Raw genomic sequence first — 15,690 nt, 5'->3', positions numbered from 1 at the left:
GTACTGTGTCTGCATATGAAAATACTTTCTGATAAATGTAATACTTCTAAACCACTCAGAAAACTCTTCACCTCAGTGTCTCAAATATTTTATATGCATTCTTTCCTTAAGAGTAAGTACACGACAACAAACACTGGTCCAAAGAGATCTTCAATCCAAACATCAACATTTCTTTTTAAAAGAAATATCCCCGTGCAGTTTAAACACTGAATGCTGAACACTACCAGGGGAAACCACTATATCACTCTCTCTCCTCTATGTGTATTTAGTCAAAATTTATGGAAACAGCAAGGAAGAAGCTTTTTGATAGAGCTTTCTACCAACATTCAAGTGGATCCTTATTTTGCACACCTTTCTGCAGCAAACCTCATTTGCCCTGTTGGGTAGGTAGGCAGGAGGCTGCTGACTAAAATCTGCTCACTTGCCCATGGCATCCATCCCTTCCCTCATTCATTTCCTCCTATACTCCTACTAGTGTGAAAGCACAGAGGAGTCATCAACTAAAAGACAAAGACTGAGCTCTAACAGTCAAGCTTAAAACTAGGAACAAAGGAAAAACTTGGAATCATGAAAGGATTTAAGAAAGAGACAGAGACAGGGAAGAACTGTGTAACGGGAATGCGAGCATTGTGCTCTCACAGTACTCTCTTGCCACTAGCCCAGTAGCGGGGGGACTGTACTACTACAACCATATTAGGTCTCCTGCAAAAAACACTGGTTTTAGTTTGTGTTCTCCAAGCAAACCTGAAATGCCAAGTATAATTTGCCTATAATTAGACAGGCAATCATAATAATTTCTTGTCATAAGTAACAGCAAACAAGTTAGAAGGGAAAACAGTATAATTGCATATGCTGCAATTACTGTACAACTTCAATATGGTTTTTCTTGTTTGTTTTTCCTTCTATTTTAGGAAAGAAAGCAGTAATCTCATTGATGCTCTTCATAAATTAATTAAAATGCCATGCATGCTTTTACAATAATTTTGCTCAAAACAGTTTGTGATTTCAGAGCTCAGCAGCTTACTTGAATTTTGAGAATAAAGAGGCCCGCCATTAACATGAGGTTGAGCAGAAAATGGGGCAGTCACAGAAGGATTCCGTCTGTATCCACCAGAAGATGCTGAAGAAGTGGTAGAGTTGTGTCGCGAGATTTGCCTGGTCATTGTGCCATACTGGGAACCAGGAGCTGAACCAGGAGCAGCTGAAAAGCATTAGCCAGAGGAACCAAGGAAAAGACTTAAGCAGAACATTACTTGTGATAGAATGCAGAAAATAGAAAAAGTCCAGAACATGGGAAATACTTGATTATAGTTCTTCAATAATTTAAGGTCTGTAACAGGAGATTAACAGAGAAAATAAACATTCCTGTTACAATCAATAATAAGAAAAAACACACAGGACATAAACCAACACTCACCTAAAGGGCATTGAGAAATGCTGAGAACTACTTTGAGAGACTGGATTGGACTGGAAAATTGAATCAGCTTCCAAATCCTAAGTATCTCAATTACACAATACCCTTTATTAAAATGCACATGAAAAATAATCCACATTCTGCTCAAAACAAATGTTTTCCATTGTGAACCCGAATTTGTCTCCAATCTAATATACAACACTCTAACAAAACAGTAAAATAAATGTCATGAGCTTCAGACACTTGGCACATTTATCAATCATATTTGCTAGTTGTGCTTTTATATTGATGGAATTTGCACTAACAAATCAGAATCACCAATGCCAGCTGACAGAAAGGTATGTCACTCATTCTTCAGGATAAACACCCATATTTACCTTCCACATGCTTGCTGCACAAACTTCAAGGTTAATAAAACAATTTAAGTTCTCTTTAGGATTAACCTCTGACTGATAGAAGAATCACACCTTGCAAACTAATTTCTCTCACACATTTGTGGTCACATGAGTCAATGCAATTCCTAAATGCAAAAACTGTTTTGCAATAAAATGTTCTGTGCTTATATACATGTATGATATAAATATATTAAAAAATGCACACACACACAAACTGCAAGTGATCAGAAGTTTGCAGTCCTGTAATGCTATCCAAAGTCACTTTCACTTAAGATTTCAGTAAGGGAAAGTGCAAAAGGTTATGTGGGTCAAGGCCTCCAAAGCTAATTTCATAACTCAATCAATTTTGTCATCAGCCTGTGACAGGAAAGGGTGGGGTATCTTTTCCTGTCTGTTTTGAAAAGTACTACTTTTAGATCCCACCCTAACTGCTATATGTAATATTTGAAGCAATTTTTCAAGAACTGTTAGTTTATATTCTCAAGTCTTCCAGTTTGACACCTGCCTGCAGCATTACAGAATCAAACCCAAGCCACTGACAGACACTTTTGCTTTCCAGTCCCCTTATGCCCACAGAGTAGGATACACACATCGCCCTACACGTAAGTTACCATTTTTTAGCCAGAGTGCAACTGTTGTGCCTTAGTTCCAGCTAAGTGCTGGAGTGAACCAGCAGCAGCAGGGACACACCCAAATACCAGCTGATTCTGAGATCTTACAGATCAGATTAATTGAATCTTAGCTTTACTGGGAACATATTTCAAGCAACTAGCAGCTTTTTGCCCATACCTTGTGCATTTAGCTTTAGAGGCTTTAACCACAGGAAATTAGTGGAGATTAGATTTGTTTAAAAACAAACAAAAAAATCCCAGAGCTGATTTTTATATTCAAATCATGTAGGTCCCACCACAGAAGAAAAAACACCCTCACTAAGTCCATTAGGAAGAGTTGATTATTGATTATGCAGCATGACTGCAATCACTTCAGCACTGACAAGTCTCACCTATCAGACTGCCCATCGGGAGAGGTGGTGGCAGTGGTGGTGCTGGCAGGGCTCCAGGAGGAACAGAAATGTGTGCTAGTAAAATAGTTTATATTCCCAATTAGGCCATATTATTAAAAAAAGGAAAAAAAAATAGAGAAAGCAAGCAGTGGCACTTGATAGGCCTCCCAAACAAATAGGAAAACTCAAGTTCAGTTAACTGATACAAACTCAAGCCCTGATTGTACCCAGGGTTCTGTACCTACCAATCCTTATCCCCATTGATTTTTAGGGGATGTCAGATGATAGTAAGATTTCATGCCTATTTGTACCACTGCAGGATCAGAAAAACCTGGGAAAGGAAAGCCTACATGCATATAAGGAACTGAAGACTTGTCATCTGAGGAACAGAGAAATCTCTGCCATAACAAAATTATATTACACCAAAACTCCACTATTTTGTTGTGCAAATTAGCTTTCTGGACTTGCAACATACACAGTAAACAAGTGATTGAGTTGGTTTATTACCAAGATAATAATCTTGCCATCTTATAATAAAGAAGGGTCCTACCCATTCTCACCATTCATCATTCTTAAAGAAAACAAAGCATGCTTTCAATGTTGAGAGATCATGCACGGTTCTCTTTCAACTGCAGATGGCAAAGTCAGAAGGGTATTTCAGAAGACAATGTTTCCCATTAAATAGGAAATAAATAGCTGCTGCTGCTGCTTATCAGGGCATCCAGAAATGCCAAATTGTAGACAGGCAGTTAAAAATACATTTATGTTTTAAAAGGATACACTTGTCTTCTGCTCCCCCTGCACCCCCTCAATTCTCTTGTAAAAACATGGGCCAACAAAGGTGTTTTACCACCCGCTATTCCGTAAGTGATTGTCCTGCAAGTACTTTTGGTAAAGAATTAAAACTTTAGATGTCCCTCAGCACTCATAAGAGATTTCCTGAGCAGACTGTGCTTCAGGACAGATTCTACCACATTGCATTCAGTCAAAATCCCTCTGCAAACACAAGCAAGTAACAAGCAGCCTTAATTTAACATGGGAAGAGTCCCACATACCTGGCCCAATGGTTGGCGGAGAAGGGGTAGGCACGGCAATGGGAATGCCAATACTGCTGCTTCCACTGTTCTCTCGACTGCCACTTCCCCCACTACTACCGCTGCAAAAGAAAGGCACAAGCATTAGCACAGCATTTCCTACAAAAGCTTATCAACAGTCAACTTTTTGTGTGAGCTCTGCTAGTCTAACTCAATTACAGACTGTTGAAAAATCCCCTATAAAATGCCTGTCTTTACCTACAATTGCATGCAGCTAATCAAGTCTGGATACATTACAATACTAATAAATGGAATTAGATAAGCTGATAAACACCACTATGAATAAAATGTGTAATTAAACGCTTCAAAAAGTAAAAAGGTAATCAACCATACAAGTTCTAGGCGACGGAGTAACAACTGCAGGAGTAGTTCAGCAGCCTTGTAATAATTGAAAGTAGTATGCTGGGGCTGAAAGAGTTCATGCCTAAACTCAAAATAGTTATTTAAGATTATTTATGCTGTCAGCTCAAGGAACATTTCCTCTGTTCAGAACAGAGTTTAGATTGGTAAGTTTTTAACTGGGAACAGACAGGATAAACCATTTGGGATGGGGTGTGGGGTATCGTGTGCATAATTTTCAGTATATTTAACACTCCCCCCTACCCATGCACATACTTTTTGTGTATGAGAAGTTTGTTTCTAAGACAATCTGAAAAGTAACAGTACAGCCAGCTCACATTTCGTCTAACTAATATTATAAGATATATAAGTCAGGGGCCAGATATGCAGAACATACTTATGGTGAACTACGGGATAACATTTCTACACATGCCTTTGGAGGCCATAAGACTTATTTGCCTTGAAGGAGCTGAAAAAGAATCAAAATTCAGACAGAATCTATCCTTATTCTTATCTAAGAGCACTCCTTAGTTCAAGTCTTGAATTTACATGGATTAAATTAATAATGTAAAGGAAACCAAATAGGCAAGATGTTTTGAAGCCAAAACATCACTTTCACTCATCCATGTTAATTAAAGAGTACTCTGTAATGTTACAGTTTATTTACCATTCCTGGAGAGCTACAAGTCAGTCAAGAGTCAAGTGCAAATCATTCAAACATATCTTAAGAAAATAACAGTTAAAAAAAGAAAATCAGTAATCTGAAATGGAAGGCAAGGTAATTCCTTCAAAATTAGTGTTCTGTCTGCTCAAGACCTTGATCTTGTAACCATGGTTGCAGCTGAATTTCTAACTGCAGTCTACATAAAAGATCTTGTGAGACAAGAGTAAGGAGCATTCACAGTAGCCAGCTAACAAGATCTTTGAAGCAGTGACATTTAGAAGTTATTTAATTCTGACAGTATTTCATCATCAACTGTGTCCAAAATATTCTCTCAGTCCCTGTTAGTGACCTACCATGTTTAACTGCCTGTTGGGAGTTAACAAAAAAAAAAGAAAAATATTAAGAAAGAAGCTCTCTAAAAAAGTAAGCTAAACTTTTGCTTCTAACTAAATTGAATTCTTCTGTCTCTTTTCCCTGCAGTTTGAGGTCTATGATAAAAATCAAATTGAAAAAACCTGAACGCAGTCAAGAGGCTCAGAGAGAGATCTAGTCTTGCAATTCAAGAAAAAAATTACATTTTAAAAAAGGTACACTCAGAACATGTAGTATGAAGACACTTCTTTGTATTATGGAAGTCAACAGTGCAGTGAAGTTCTGTCGAGGCAGTGGCAGAATAACTCACCTTTTCGCCTTTCAACAAAAAGCCAACAGGCCCAAAGCTTCAAAGCTTTTCTGTGACTTTAGTAAGCATCAGCTTGCCAGGCAGGAAAGAGTTACTGTGAGAAAACCCTCTACCTGTGTGTTCGTGGTCTCTGGTTCAAGGAAGCTGTTCTTCCTGGACTGTGCTGACTGCCCAGCCTGGCAGGACTGGTCATGTAATCATTGGGGACTGTTGGTGGTTTCACTGGCTCCAGGGTTTTGTAAGGAGTATTTCGTCTGGTAAAGGAAAAAAAGATTTGAAGACAGAAAGATAAAGGATCAGAAGACCAAAAGGATAAATAAATGAAGTAGTAAAGCCATTTGTTTTCTTAAGTTTTCATGAGAGATCACTGCACAGTGAATCACATTACAGTATATTAAAGAAATTCCACTGGGCCGGATAGACAGGTCACAGTCAATTGTCTAAAGTAGTCTTACATAGACAGATGCATGCAAGTTGGCCTATAGCACAAAAACTGGTCAAAAAAGCCTAAACTAAATATACTACCCAAAATGCATTCCTTGAACTACATAACATACAATAGCTACATCCACATAATGTTCTGGGTTTACCTGTCAGTACACTGCACACGATAAACTTTCATTGTAACAATTTCCTCTTCCTTTCCTTCCAAATGCTTTCCAGAGATATTCTTGGCTAAAAGTATTCATCTCATTACAACAGGAGTAAGGCTGAATCAAGATTCACAGAACAAGTGACATTTGCAATCACCAGTGCTTTTCCTAGGAGCACTGTTTCACACAGTAATCAAGCAAGCTCATCTCACATAAGCAGATCTAAAAGTGCCTCACAGATGAGCTTCATTGCCTCCATTTTGCAGCCCAAGAAAGCAAAGCCCAGAGACCTCCAAAGTCACCTACCAGACTGCATTGAGTCAGAAATATAACACGGATCTTTCAAGATCTGTTTTTCATACCCCTTACTGCCTGAAGAACAGTGTGTTTATTGTACTGAATCGCAGAGCTCTTTAGTTCTCACCAGTAACTATGAGATCCCTTGCAAAACACAGAATTTGGCAATGCACCAGCTAAACAAAAACACTTAACTACTGGCATTTAATAATTTGTTCGATTACTGGTTATAACTGAGTTGGTAAGTTATACAGCTTCCTGGTATTTCAAGAAACTTATTGACTTCCTTTTCACAATATGAAATTTACAGTACTAAACTTAAACTGTAACAATGTATTATTAAAACCTCTCAAAGAAAAAAGTGGAAATACTATAATTGTTTTCATGTACGGTGGTGTTTGTAAATTAGTTTGCCTATATAAAGAACTCTAGATGATTTTAATATGCAAGCTGCCACCACCTATAGATCTGCCAAAAGAGATCAGTTGTGGAAAAAGCAAAGAAATTTTGTATTCCAGTTGTAAGAGAGAGATCTAAAGACTACCAAATAAAATTATAAGCAAGGAAGACAATATGCTTCCAACAGAAATAACCTTGAAAAGTATTGTTTTAAAGTACTCTACCTTGAAATGCGCTGGCAATAGGAACCACTGTTCAGCTCTGCAGTACCAACTATTTTGCCTATACAATTTAAAAATATTGTCAAAAGCAAAACCCCACTGCATCCTCAAGCTCAGCAATGCCTCACCTTCTCCTTTGTCGTTCTCAGCTTCATTGAAGAACTCAAACTCCTAAGCACCAAAGCTGCCAAAACCAGTTTCTTTCCATCACTCAAATCCAATCCTTCCCTTTGCTTTTCTGCCAGCCTTACAGAGGATGAAAGCACTCTTTCCTGACACTCCCCAGAGCTCCCCACCTCACTGTCCCCTATGTTTCAGTGTGACCTGATAACCCTTGCCAAGAGGGAGAGCTACAGGGAGTCCAAGGCCTTGCTCTGCTCCAGGACCCTCAAGGAACAACTTCAACTACTCCCACCATCCAGCTCCACCAATTCACTTGTTCTTACACGGTACTTCCAACCCGAGCATCCAAGGTTTTCCACAGTCTCTCCCTTCAAGAGATCCCTGCTCGCTTCAGTCCTTTCCCTTTTCACTCCATGCCATTTCTGTGCAGGACTCCCTCCCCACCATACTCCTTTGGATAGTCCTGCCTTGGAGGGACAAGCTGCACAACAGGCAGCACATACTTAAAGGCCCCTGTTACACACTACGCTCATTCTGATTTAGGCGCTTATCTCTGCCTTCTGGATCAAAGGGAGAAGAGTAGTATCCCTGCAGTTTCTAGCGATTTTTTCTGCATAAATTAGGGTAAGTCATGCCTATGATATTTCATGCTTTGGCAGAACGTGGCTGCTCAAGACAAGAACTGTACTTCCTGAACAAGAAGGGCAGATAGAAATCTCTCTTACAAACCCACATAATTCCTCCCCCTCAGCCAACTGCTGCCTCTTGTCAAGCTCATCTGGAAATGACATTCAGCTGATTAATCCTTATCAGGCATCAGCTAAGGCAACCAAACAGCTCTGGTTTGTTCAGGGGGGAGCATTAGAGAGGCAGCTCACTAGTACATCAAGGCTGCTGTTTCACTAGCAAGCATCCAAGAGGACATGAAAGAGCTACCCAGGTTCCCAGGGCTGATAAACAACTCCTTCTCAGCTGGGATAAGAGATACAATTGGAATACTGATTTCATGCCCTTGAGCAATGGGAATTTTCACAAAACATGCTGAGGAAACCTCTAGGGTAATTTCTCTGTGGAATACGCAACAAACAGTACCATCAAAGCATCGAATCGGGATTAAAAAAATCACTAAGTCTTCAACAAAAGCAGTTGCTGCTTCTAATTTTCCTTGACCATTGCTCCTGATCCCCATTTTGTTCTGTCTCATTATTCTTCATTTTTTCCAGCTTCCTGCCCCTCCCAGACAACATACCTGGAGCTAACACAACCACACCAGCCAGCCAGCTTTACAATGCCTCAGTCCCCCATTGCATAAAGGAAAGGCTGAGTGTGACAAATAGGTAGAAGGTCGTTTAGGATGCCTTTTGGAAGCTGTTACACAGTTGGACAGACAAAACCATATGGCACGTGCACTGAGCTTCTTAAGTATTAATGTTTTGGTCTCTAGCAACAACTACTTGCTGGCACACCAAGATAAGCAGATTTTACTCCCCACAGGTCCACAGCAGCAAAATAGATGCAGGGAACTCTGCTCACAGTGGGACTTGGGAATAGCAAAATCCTTCCTCATTTAAGCATAAAACTAAAAATGCACAAGCCTGCAAGAATCAATGTTGCCACTGTATTCACAATGCCACAAATTATGCTTAGATAACGCAACAAATACAGCACCGACATCCATTTCATAGCTCATCTAATAATGAGAAATGAGTAGATAAAAACTTTACCAATGAGGTGTTTCCCCCACTGAAGTTCAAACCTAATTGAGATTCTTTTGTGTCACTAAGGATTTCTCCCCAAAAACAATAGACTTCTCATTTACCCATATCTATAATAAATCTTTCAAATCTCTCAAAAGGTCATCAGGAAAATAAGTCAATGCAGCTGAAAGGGTTTATACAGAAAAGGTAATTGTGATTTTTTTGCTAAAGGTAATCAGAATTGTCATCTACCCATGAATTTAAGAAGCACCAACACAAGCACAATTAAAAGTTTCTATTACACAGTCAGGACCAAGCAGTCCATTCTTACCCCAGAGTTCCCCGGCCTGACATGGGAGGACTTGGTGGTTTTTGTGTAGGCGGATTTGTTCTTGACAAGGTGCCAGTTCTTGCAGGCTGGTTATTTCCATGCTGAAATAAGGGAAAACATGATTTTATTTTTGTAACAGAGCAGCCCTATTACTGACAGCTTTTTTTTTTTTTAAGTGTAAGAATATGAAGTGAGAATTCCCAGACAGCTTTCAAACAGCAAGTTTTCAGCTACACACAAGACAGACACCAGTAAATACAAAGAGTCTAAATACAAGCTTAATATTATTTTTGCTATCAATTTACAACAGACATCAGAAAGGTAGGCAATTGACAGGTTCATGCACAAATCTCTTATATAATTTTTTTCTTTAAAGGGAAGCCACATTTGTATTCATAGCCATTCAGGTGTTAATAATTTAAATCAAACTTTAACAGTGACAGTACAATACAGCCAGCATGGCCCAGAATTTCTCAATTTGCCCTGCTATTTGACTAGCAGAGTAATTCAGGTTGTCTGGGAAGTCTCCTGCAAAAAATGTAAGTTAAGGGATCAAGGCATCTACTAAATTCAGAGCAAAGCACTATATGTGTTAGAGAAATTAATGTATCTATGTATAAATGCAGATGTCAATGTATCACAGATATATTGACAAACGCTAAATGCTGTAAATAAAAAAAAGTATAGCATGTTTAATCTAAATATCCTATGGAAAGCAGAGGAGAGTGTAAGAGAGCGCTAGTTTTCAGTTTTAATGGCTCTGCAGCCTCTACTATCAGTCACATGAGGCACTGTGGGTCAAAGGAGAAATAATACTTCTTACCTTGGCTTTTAGCCACTTAACGTTGGCAAGAAAAGGGGGGGAAAAAGGTAGAAATTAATGGCAGATCCATCACAACTGATAGGACAGCTTAAACTACAGATAATCACATTTTTTAAAAAATCATTTGTGTCTACTGATAATTAGCTCATCCCAGTACACTAGCAGAGATTTTACTGTCTCAGTCATTGAAAGTTCTGTGTCTGACAAAGTGACCAGAGCAAAAGCACTTGTGTCAAAATTAAGTTTAGCTAAGCTTTGCCAGATATGTCTGCCAGGCTCCTCATGGGCAGTAAAGGGGTGGAAAGCGCTTTGCTGACCATTCAAGTCCAAATGCAAATGAATGCTATTTCAATGGCAACGTGCATTTAAGAATTCATTCACAGAACCACAGCTTCAGCTATATGTGCAGAAGAGATGTGCCTGTTATTCTGACACTTAACCTTCACATGTTTTGAAGAAATCCTAGCTGCTGCATTGAATGGCAAATAAAGAAAAGGGAATTGTCAAACAGGATGAGCAGCAGCGCCTTTCACCTCTGGTTTATTGACTGAAATCTGATTCAAGCCAGCACAACACTGGCTGCTCAAAACTGTGTTGGCATGGCTCTAATGATTGTTATTTTGAAATTCTAGCTCTTAGAATCAAGTCATTATGTGACTCCACTGTATCATTTTAACAGCCTTTGTGATTGCAGAGGAAAAAAATATAAAACCTTCACCTCACGACGAAAGCATGTAAAATTCTAAATAAATTCAAGTCAAGTTCTCTGATTTTTTTCAGTAGGGGGACCTGGGGGGTGAGGGAATGGGATGCAGGGATAGACATTCATGTTTTTGAATGGGAAAAAGATTGGTTTCATCAATTTGGGGGGGGGCGGGTGAAGCAAACACAAACACCCAAAACATAAAATAATCCTGATGCCTTTTTTTAGGTTGTTTGAAAATAAACTGTCACTTCCAGAAGAAGCCTCCTAAGGCACAGCATTTAAAACTGTGGTTTGCACTTTCTCTTCCTTCTCCAAGAAACACAGATCAGTTTAAAGGTATCCATGAACTCAGTAAAAAAAGTAAATAAAACATGCTATACAGCAATGTGCATTTGAGATTACCAACAGGGTCTGCAAAACCACTGAAAAACAGCTGGGGTTTACAAATCAAAAGAGGTTGAAAGCCACTGCCCTAAAGTTATTCATATTATGGAACAGAAACACAAAACCTGTTCCAAAATTCAAATGAAAAAGTTTAGCTCTGGTAAGTAAATTTTAAGGTCAACCCATTTACTCAGGGCAGAGGTTCATCACCAGAGTGGCAGGCACTTAAACCACTTCTGTCCCCACATACTTATTTCATGGATAAACATGAAGGCTCAGTTTCCAAGATGCCAGAGTAGTCTCCAAGGTATTATATTTTTAAAACAGGCCTTTAGCACTGAAATTTGCTTTCTCCTCTCACAGGAATATGTGACTCTTCCCCTTACTTCACCAGTTGCCAGGGGCAATAGCATAATACAAGGAATTTGTTAAAGGAGACCAAAAAGTGAAAAATTCTTGGTCCTGTCTCTCACCAGCAGCCATAGCTAGAAACTTTTTAAAGGCTTAAAAGGAAGGGTGGCATGGTTTCTTATCCAGCCTCTACTACTAAATTTGCCTGCCTCAAAGATATAAACCCAAAATGCTTCCTTTCTCTCCTTCACTTACGCAGTGTCACTCAGTATTTATGGTGAGTATTTCCACCCCCTTTTTAATCCCTGTTACATTCTGCCTCCGCTGCAGTGACAATATGAGTATCAACATCTAGCAATGATTCAGTTATCTTCATCTTATTTCAAGCCTTTCTACTGCTAAGTACTGTTTAACACACTAAACATTTATCTCAAGTCCAACAGCTCTTCACCTTTATTTCTGTCTCTAGCACTACATCAGGTGAGCGTCATCTCTTTTGCTATGAGTTAAACAATATACAGACAGATACACACTTGACTGTGCAGAAGAATTAGAAACTGTTGTCATACTGCTTTCTATAAGTAAAAAGATCCTCTCTGTTGCTATCAATATAAACAAGAACTGGGATTCACATAGGAGAGGAACTCCTGATCCAAAAGACCTAAGTAAGGGTGGAAAGCAAATGAATCAAAGCGAGATGAACCATATGGCTATTTAATCATGGTTAACAAGCTAATTAATTAGGAGGAGACTTTTTTTTTAATTTATTGGCTAAGCCTATGAGGTTAACATTCCTGCATTTCTTGGTCTGAAAACAAAATGTAATGCTTTCTAAGCAACTACAGAAAACTGCTTGGAATTGGGAACAGTTTATGCAGCAGAGTCTAGACTCACCATGATTTTAAGCAAAAGGTGAAAAAAAGATAGCAGAAAACCAAAAGGAAAAGTGGGCAACATGTTTAATGTACATTCAAGCATCTCTCTACAAATGCCTCTAGGTCAACCAGCCACTTGGCAGAACATGACCATCACCAACTTGCCTGATTAGTACCGAGAAGGTCAGAGCCAGGAAGGAAGGAAATGCAGGGCATGAAGAGAAGCAGCAGCATGCATAAGGTTCACAGCTTGAAGAGGGAAGAGACCGTTCTGAGAGGGTATAAAATAACAGATGGGAAATGCAAAAGGAAAAAGGCTTAGTCAAATAAAAAGCATCATTGAGAACTCCTGCAGAAGCCATGAGGAGCATGACTCGCTTCTCCTGCTACTTATAGTACTGTACACATAGGAGACAGTTGTCAGCCAGATATCAGCATCCTGGATGACATACAGATTAGAACAAAAACACAGTGTGTAGGCTTGCTGGGAATGCTTGTGATGCTGAGGCAGACACCTAGATAGACCAGGATGTTCCCAGAAAGAAGACAGCAGGGTAAGCAGCAGTACTGGTTGGGCTTTCTTGCAACCATCATAACAGAGAGATGTTTTAAAGAAGCAAGCGGAACAATTTTGCCTTTTCAGGGAAAACTCAACAAGCATGTGGTAAGCATGTGGATAAAGCTTTAAGGGTTGTCACAAAGCTAAGAAACCACAGTCTCAGGTTCAAGAAATAGGAGTCAACCTTGTTGCATTTCCAAAATATCACAGCTAGGGCAGTGACACATCTGCAGGCTTTCAACAGCATGGAAGAGCAGGTTGACCAAGGACTGAGAGCCATCAGTGGACTGGAAAGCAGTAATGCAATTAAGGCAATGGGCAAAACAGGTGTTTGCAACAGCCATGCAAGGCATTTATCAAAGCCAAAAGTGAGGCTGCTCCCATAACTGATGCCAGGAATTTAGAACACCTGGACTGAAGAATTTTAGCTGTGGGTTTGGAAGGACAAGAAATGATTGCTCATACTAGGAGGCTTACTTGCTTAAGGCAACTATTTTGGCAATTCCAGCATACTCAGTTCTGGTAGTCTAAACAGTACAAAAACACCTGCAGATAAAGGCAGTACTGCAGGTTGCTGTAACTGAGGCCAAAGGGAACAAGACCAAGAATTGCATGAATGGGTAGGATGTGAGGCAATCAGAAGTACCTACTGGTAGCTAAAGGATGTCCAGACATTGAGGGACTCCAATGGCTTGCCTCAGGAGGAGCCATCTAACTGTTCTTAATAGTTTTCATGCAAAGTAACAAGTCGTGGGGGAACATTAGTCATGATTCAGGGAACTGTAACGCTATCATTTGAGCTACAAACTGTGCTTGGAAAACAAGGGGTAGAGATGTTGCACACAACTCATTAACGTGAGCAAATGTATCTATAAGCACACAAAAGGCCACTTGCACACAGAAGCAAAATTCTTATCACAACGATGTCCAGCAAGTTTCTCCTGCACATGTCAGCTATGAACTCTCCAATTTCAGATGGCAGGAACTTCAAGTCTCTATGCAGGCTGTTTGTACTTCCCCTTGTCGCTCACTATTTCTCCAACTCCTGAATTTAAGAGCCAATTTCTCTATATCCTGCCATATTTAGGATCACTGAAAGTCATCATTAAAGACCATGCAATATAAGTGCTGATCAATGGAAACAAAGGTTTACAAAGTGTGCCAGTCTGATCTCCATTAATAGTAAGTTACAAGTAATATACTTGTAACTTTAATATTTATGGTCTGCAAAAGCAATAATCAGCCTAAGATCAGTCAACCTTTGACCAGTAATCACAGTCATCAACTGCAATAGAAAAAATCCCCACATGACTGCTCTTGACTCTTTAGTCAACCTCCCCTTTTACTTAAAAAAAGGCATTTCCTTTATTAGTCAAGGGAGAATGTCCCTACAGAAAGGTAGCTGGCCAGTAGACCTTTTGAAGTGCTATTATATATGTGCAGCTTGGCAATTTTGCTCAAGATTGCCTCCTGCCTCACCGGTGGAGGAGTTTTGGAATACCACAACGTGACACAGAGCAAAAAAAGCAGCAGCTGAAAAGGTGCTCGTATATGAAGGTATGGGATGGCTGAGGAAAAGAAAGAGTAAAGCCCCAAATTTAGAACATGGTTTCCTTACAAAAATCAAGATATGGAGTTTGGGAGAATATGTAATCAAAGATGCCTTTCAGCAGGCAGGTTGTATGTGGGTGTCAGACACTCAGGGTAACACACTTCTGCCACTACTTTTGTGCAGTTTTCACGAAATGATTCCTGTGTCTCAATTTTCTTATCAGAATGTGTCAGAAGCCTTTTTTGTTCTTTATCTCCTTATAGTCCATGGTAAAGCAGATTTTTTGGAGAAAATTTAGGTTTCAAATCAATATTTCTTTCAAAATTGAACATATGTAGGTAAGTCTCTCTTCAGTGAAATTTTACCTTTATCTTTTAACTATAACCTCTCCCTGTATTATCTGCAACATAATAATTAGTCTTCTGTTAACAGCAAACAAATGTAGCTTGTCAGTATTGCTTCTCTCCTTTATTTTTGTTTGTTTCCAATTAAAAGGCAAAAATTTTCAAGTCAAATGTGACCTTACAGTGTTTTTACATTTTAAACTGCTATTAACATACGAAAACCTGCTCGTGGATGATAGACAAACCTTATTGTTCCCTCAGCACTCACTAGTCTTGTTCAGAGAAAGATACCGAGATTCCTGCCTTTAAATACTTCAAGCTTTTTCAATTGAGTTGGTAGCTTTGCATCTAACTACAATAAAAAAGGTTAACACAAAAAAAAAGTATTTTCAAAATTAGAAAATAAAAAGACCTCAAAGTTTTGAGTTTTCTTTGCAAGCTGAAAGGCTCAAAACCTATATTATATCAGATGACAGTAGGCACGCTTCTGATTTCTAGTAGCAAGTGCCCTACGGAAAGCACACTGTGTTAACACTCACAACAGAGTCATTAGAGTTGGCAACAGGAAGTTACTATTTCCCCCAGAGAAGCATTCTTTACCCTACAGCAGTATTTACTGTTTGGCCATGACCCCAGAGGGATGATGTGACATTAATGAAATTGGCAACATGACATCCTTTGAAGCGTGAATGTCTGATAGAGGCTGGTAAGGGGACAAAGGCAGCAGCGGCTCAGGTTCAGGATCCCTATCTCACTTTAGTTTTATTACAGTGAATTATTTAAAAGTTAATACTCCAGTGGCTAACACATAAACAGTGTTACCCTAAAGGGTAAGTAGGCACGA

At 39.3% G+C, this 15,690-nt stretch overlaps 1 protein-coding gene across 11 annotated transcripts in view; it reads right to left on the bottom strand.

Moving 5' to 3' along the window:
* ABI1 (abl interactor 1) overlaps nt 1–15,690 on the bottom strand; it is a 77,658-nt gene that overhangs the window by 8,761 nt on the left and 53,207 nt on the right. For 2 of the 11 annotated variants that reach the window (XM_027695706.1, XM_027695698.1), the window contains exons 4-9: nt 10,076–10,090; nt 9,253–9,353; nt 5,705–5,845; nt 3,868–3,968; nt 2,813–2,887; nt 1,025–1,201 (exon numbers count right to left, since the gene is read on the bottom strand). In XM_027695706.1, the coding sequence (XP_027551507.1) occupies nt 1,025–1,201; nt 2,813–2,887; nt 3,868–3,968; nt 5,705–5,845; nt 9,253–9,353; nt 10,076–10,090 (610 nt within the window). The remainder of the gene's footprint in view (nt 1–1,024; nt 1,202–2,812; nt 2,888–3,867; nt 3,969–5,704; nt 5,846–9,252; nt 9,354–10,075; nt 10,091–15,690) is intronic. The other 9 variants (XM_027695707.1, XM_027695697.1, XM_027695701.1 and 6 more) reach the window with 6 other exon arrangements.

The sequence above is a fragment of the Neopelma chrysocephalum genome, unplaced genomic scaffold (genome assembly GCF_003984885.1).
Source record: "Neopelma chrysocephalum unplaced genomic scaffold, ASM398488v2 Primary Assembly neopelma1_102, whole genome shotgun sequence".
Classification (NCBI taxonomy): domain Eukaryota; kingdom Metazoa; phylum Chordata; class Aves; order Passeriformes; family Pipridae; genus Neopelma; species Neopelma chrysocephalum.
Note: the sequence above shows the minus strand (reverse complement) of the source record. Positions and strands in the feature narration are given on the sequence as shown.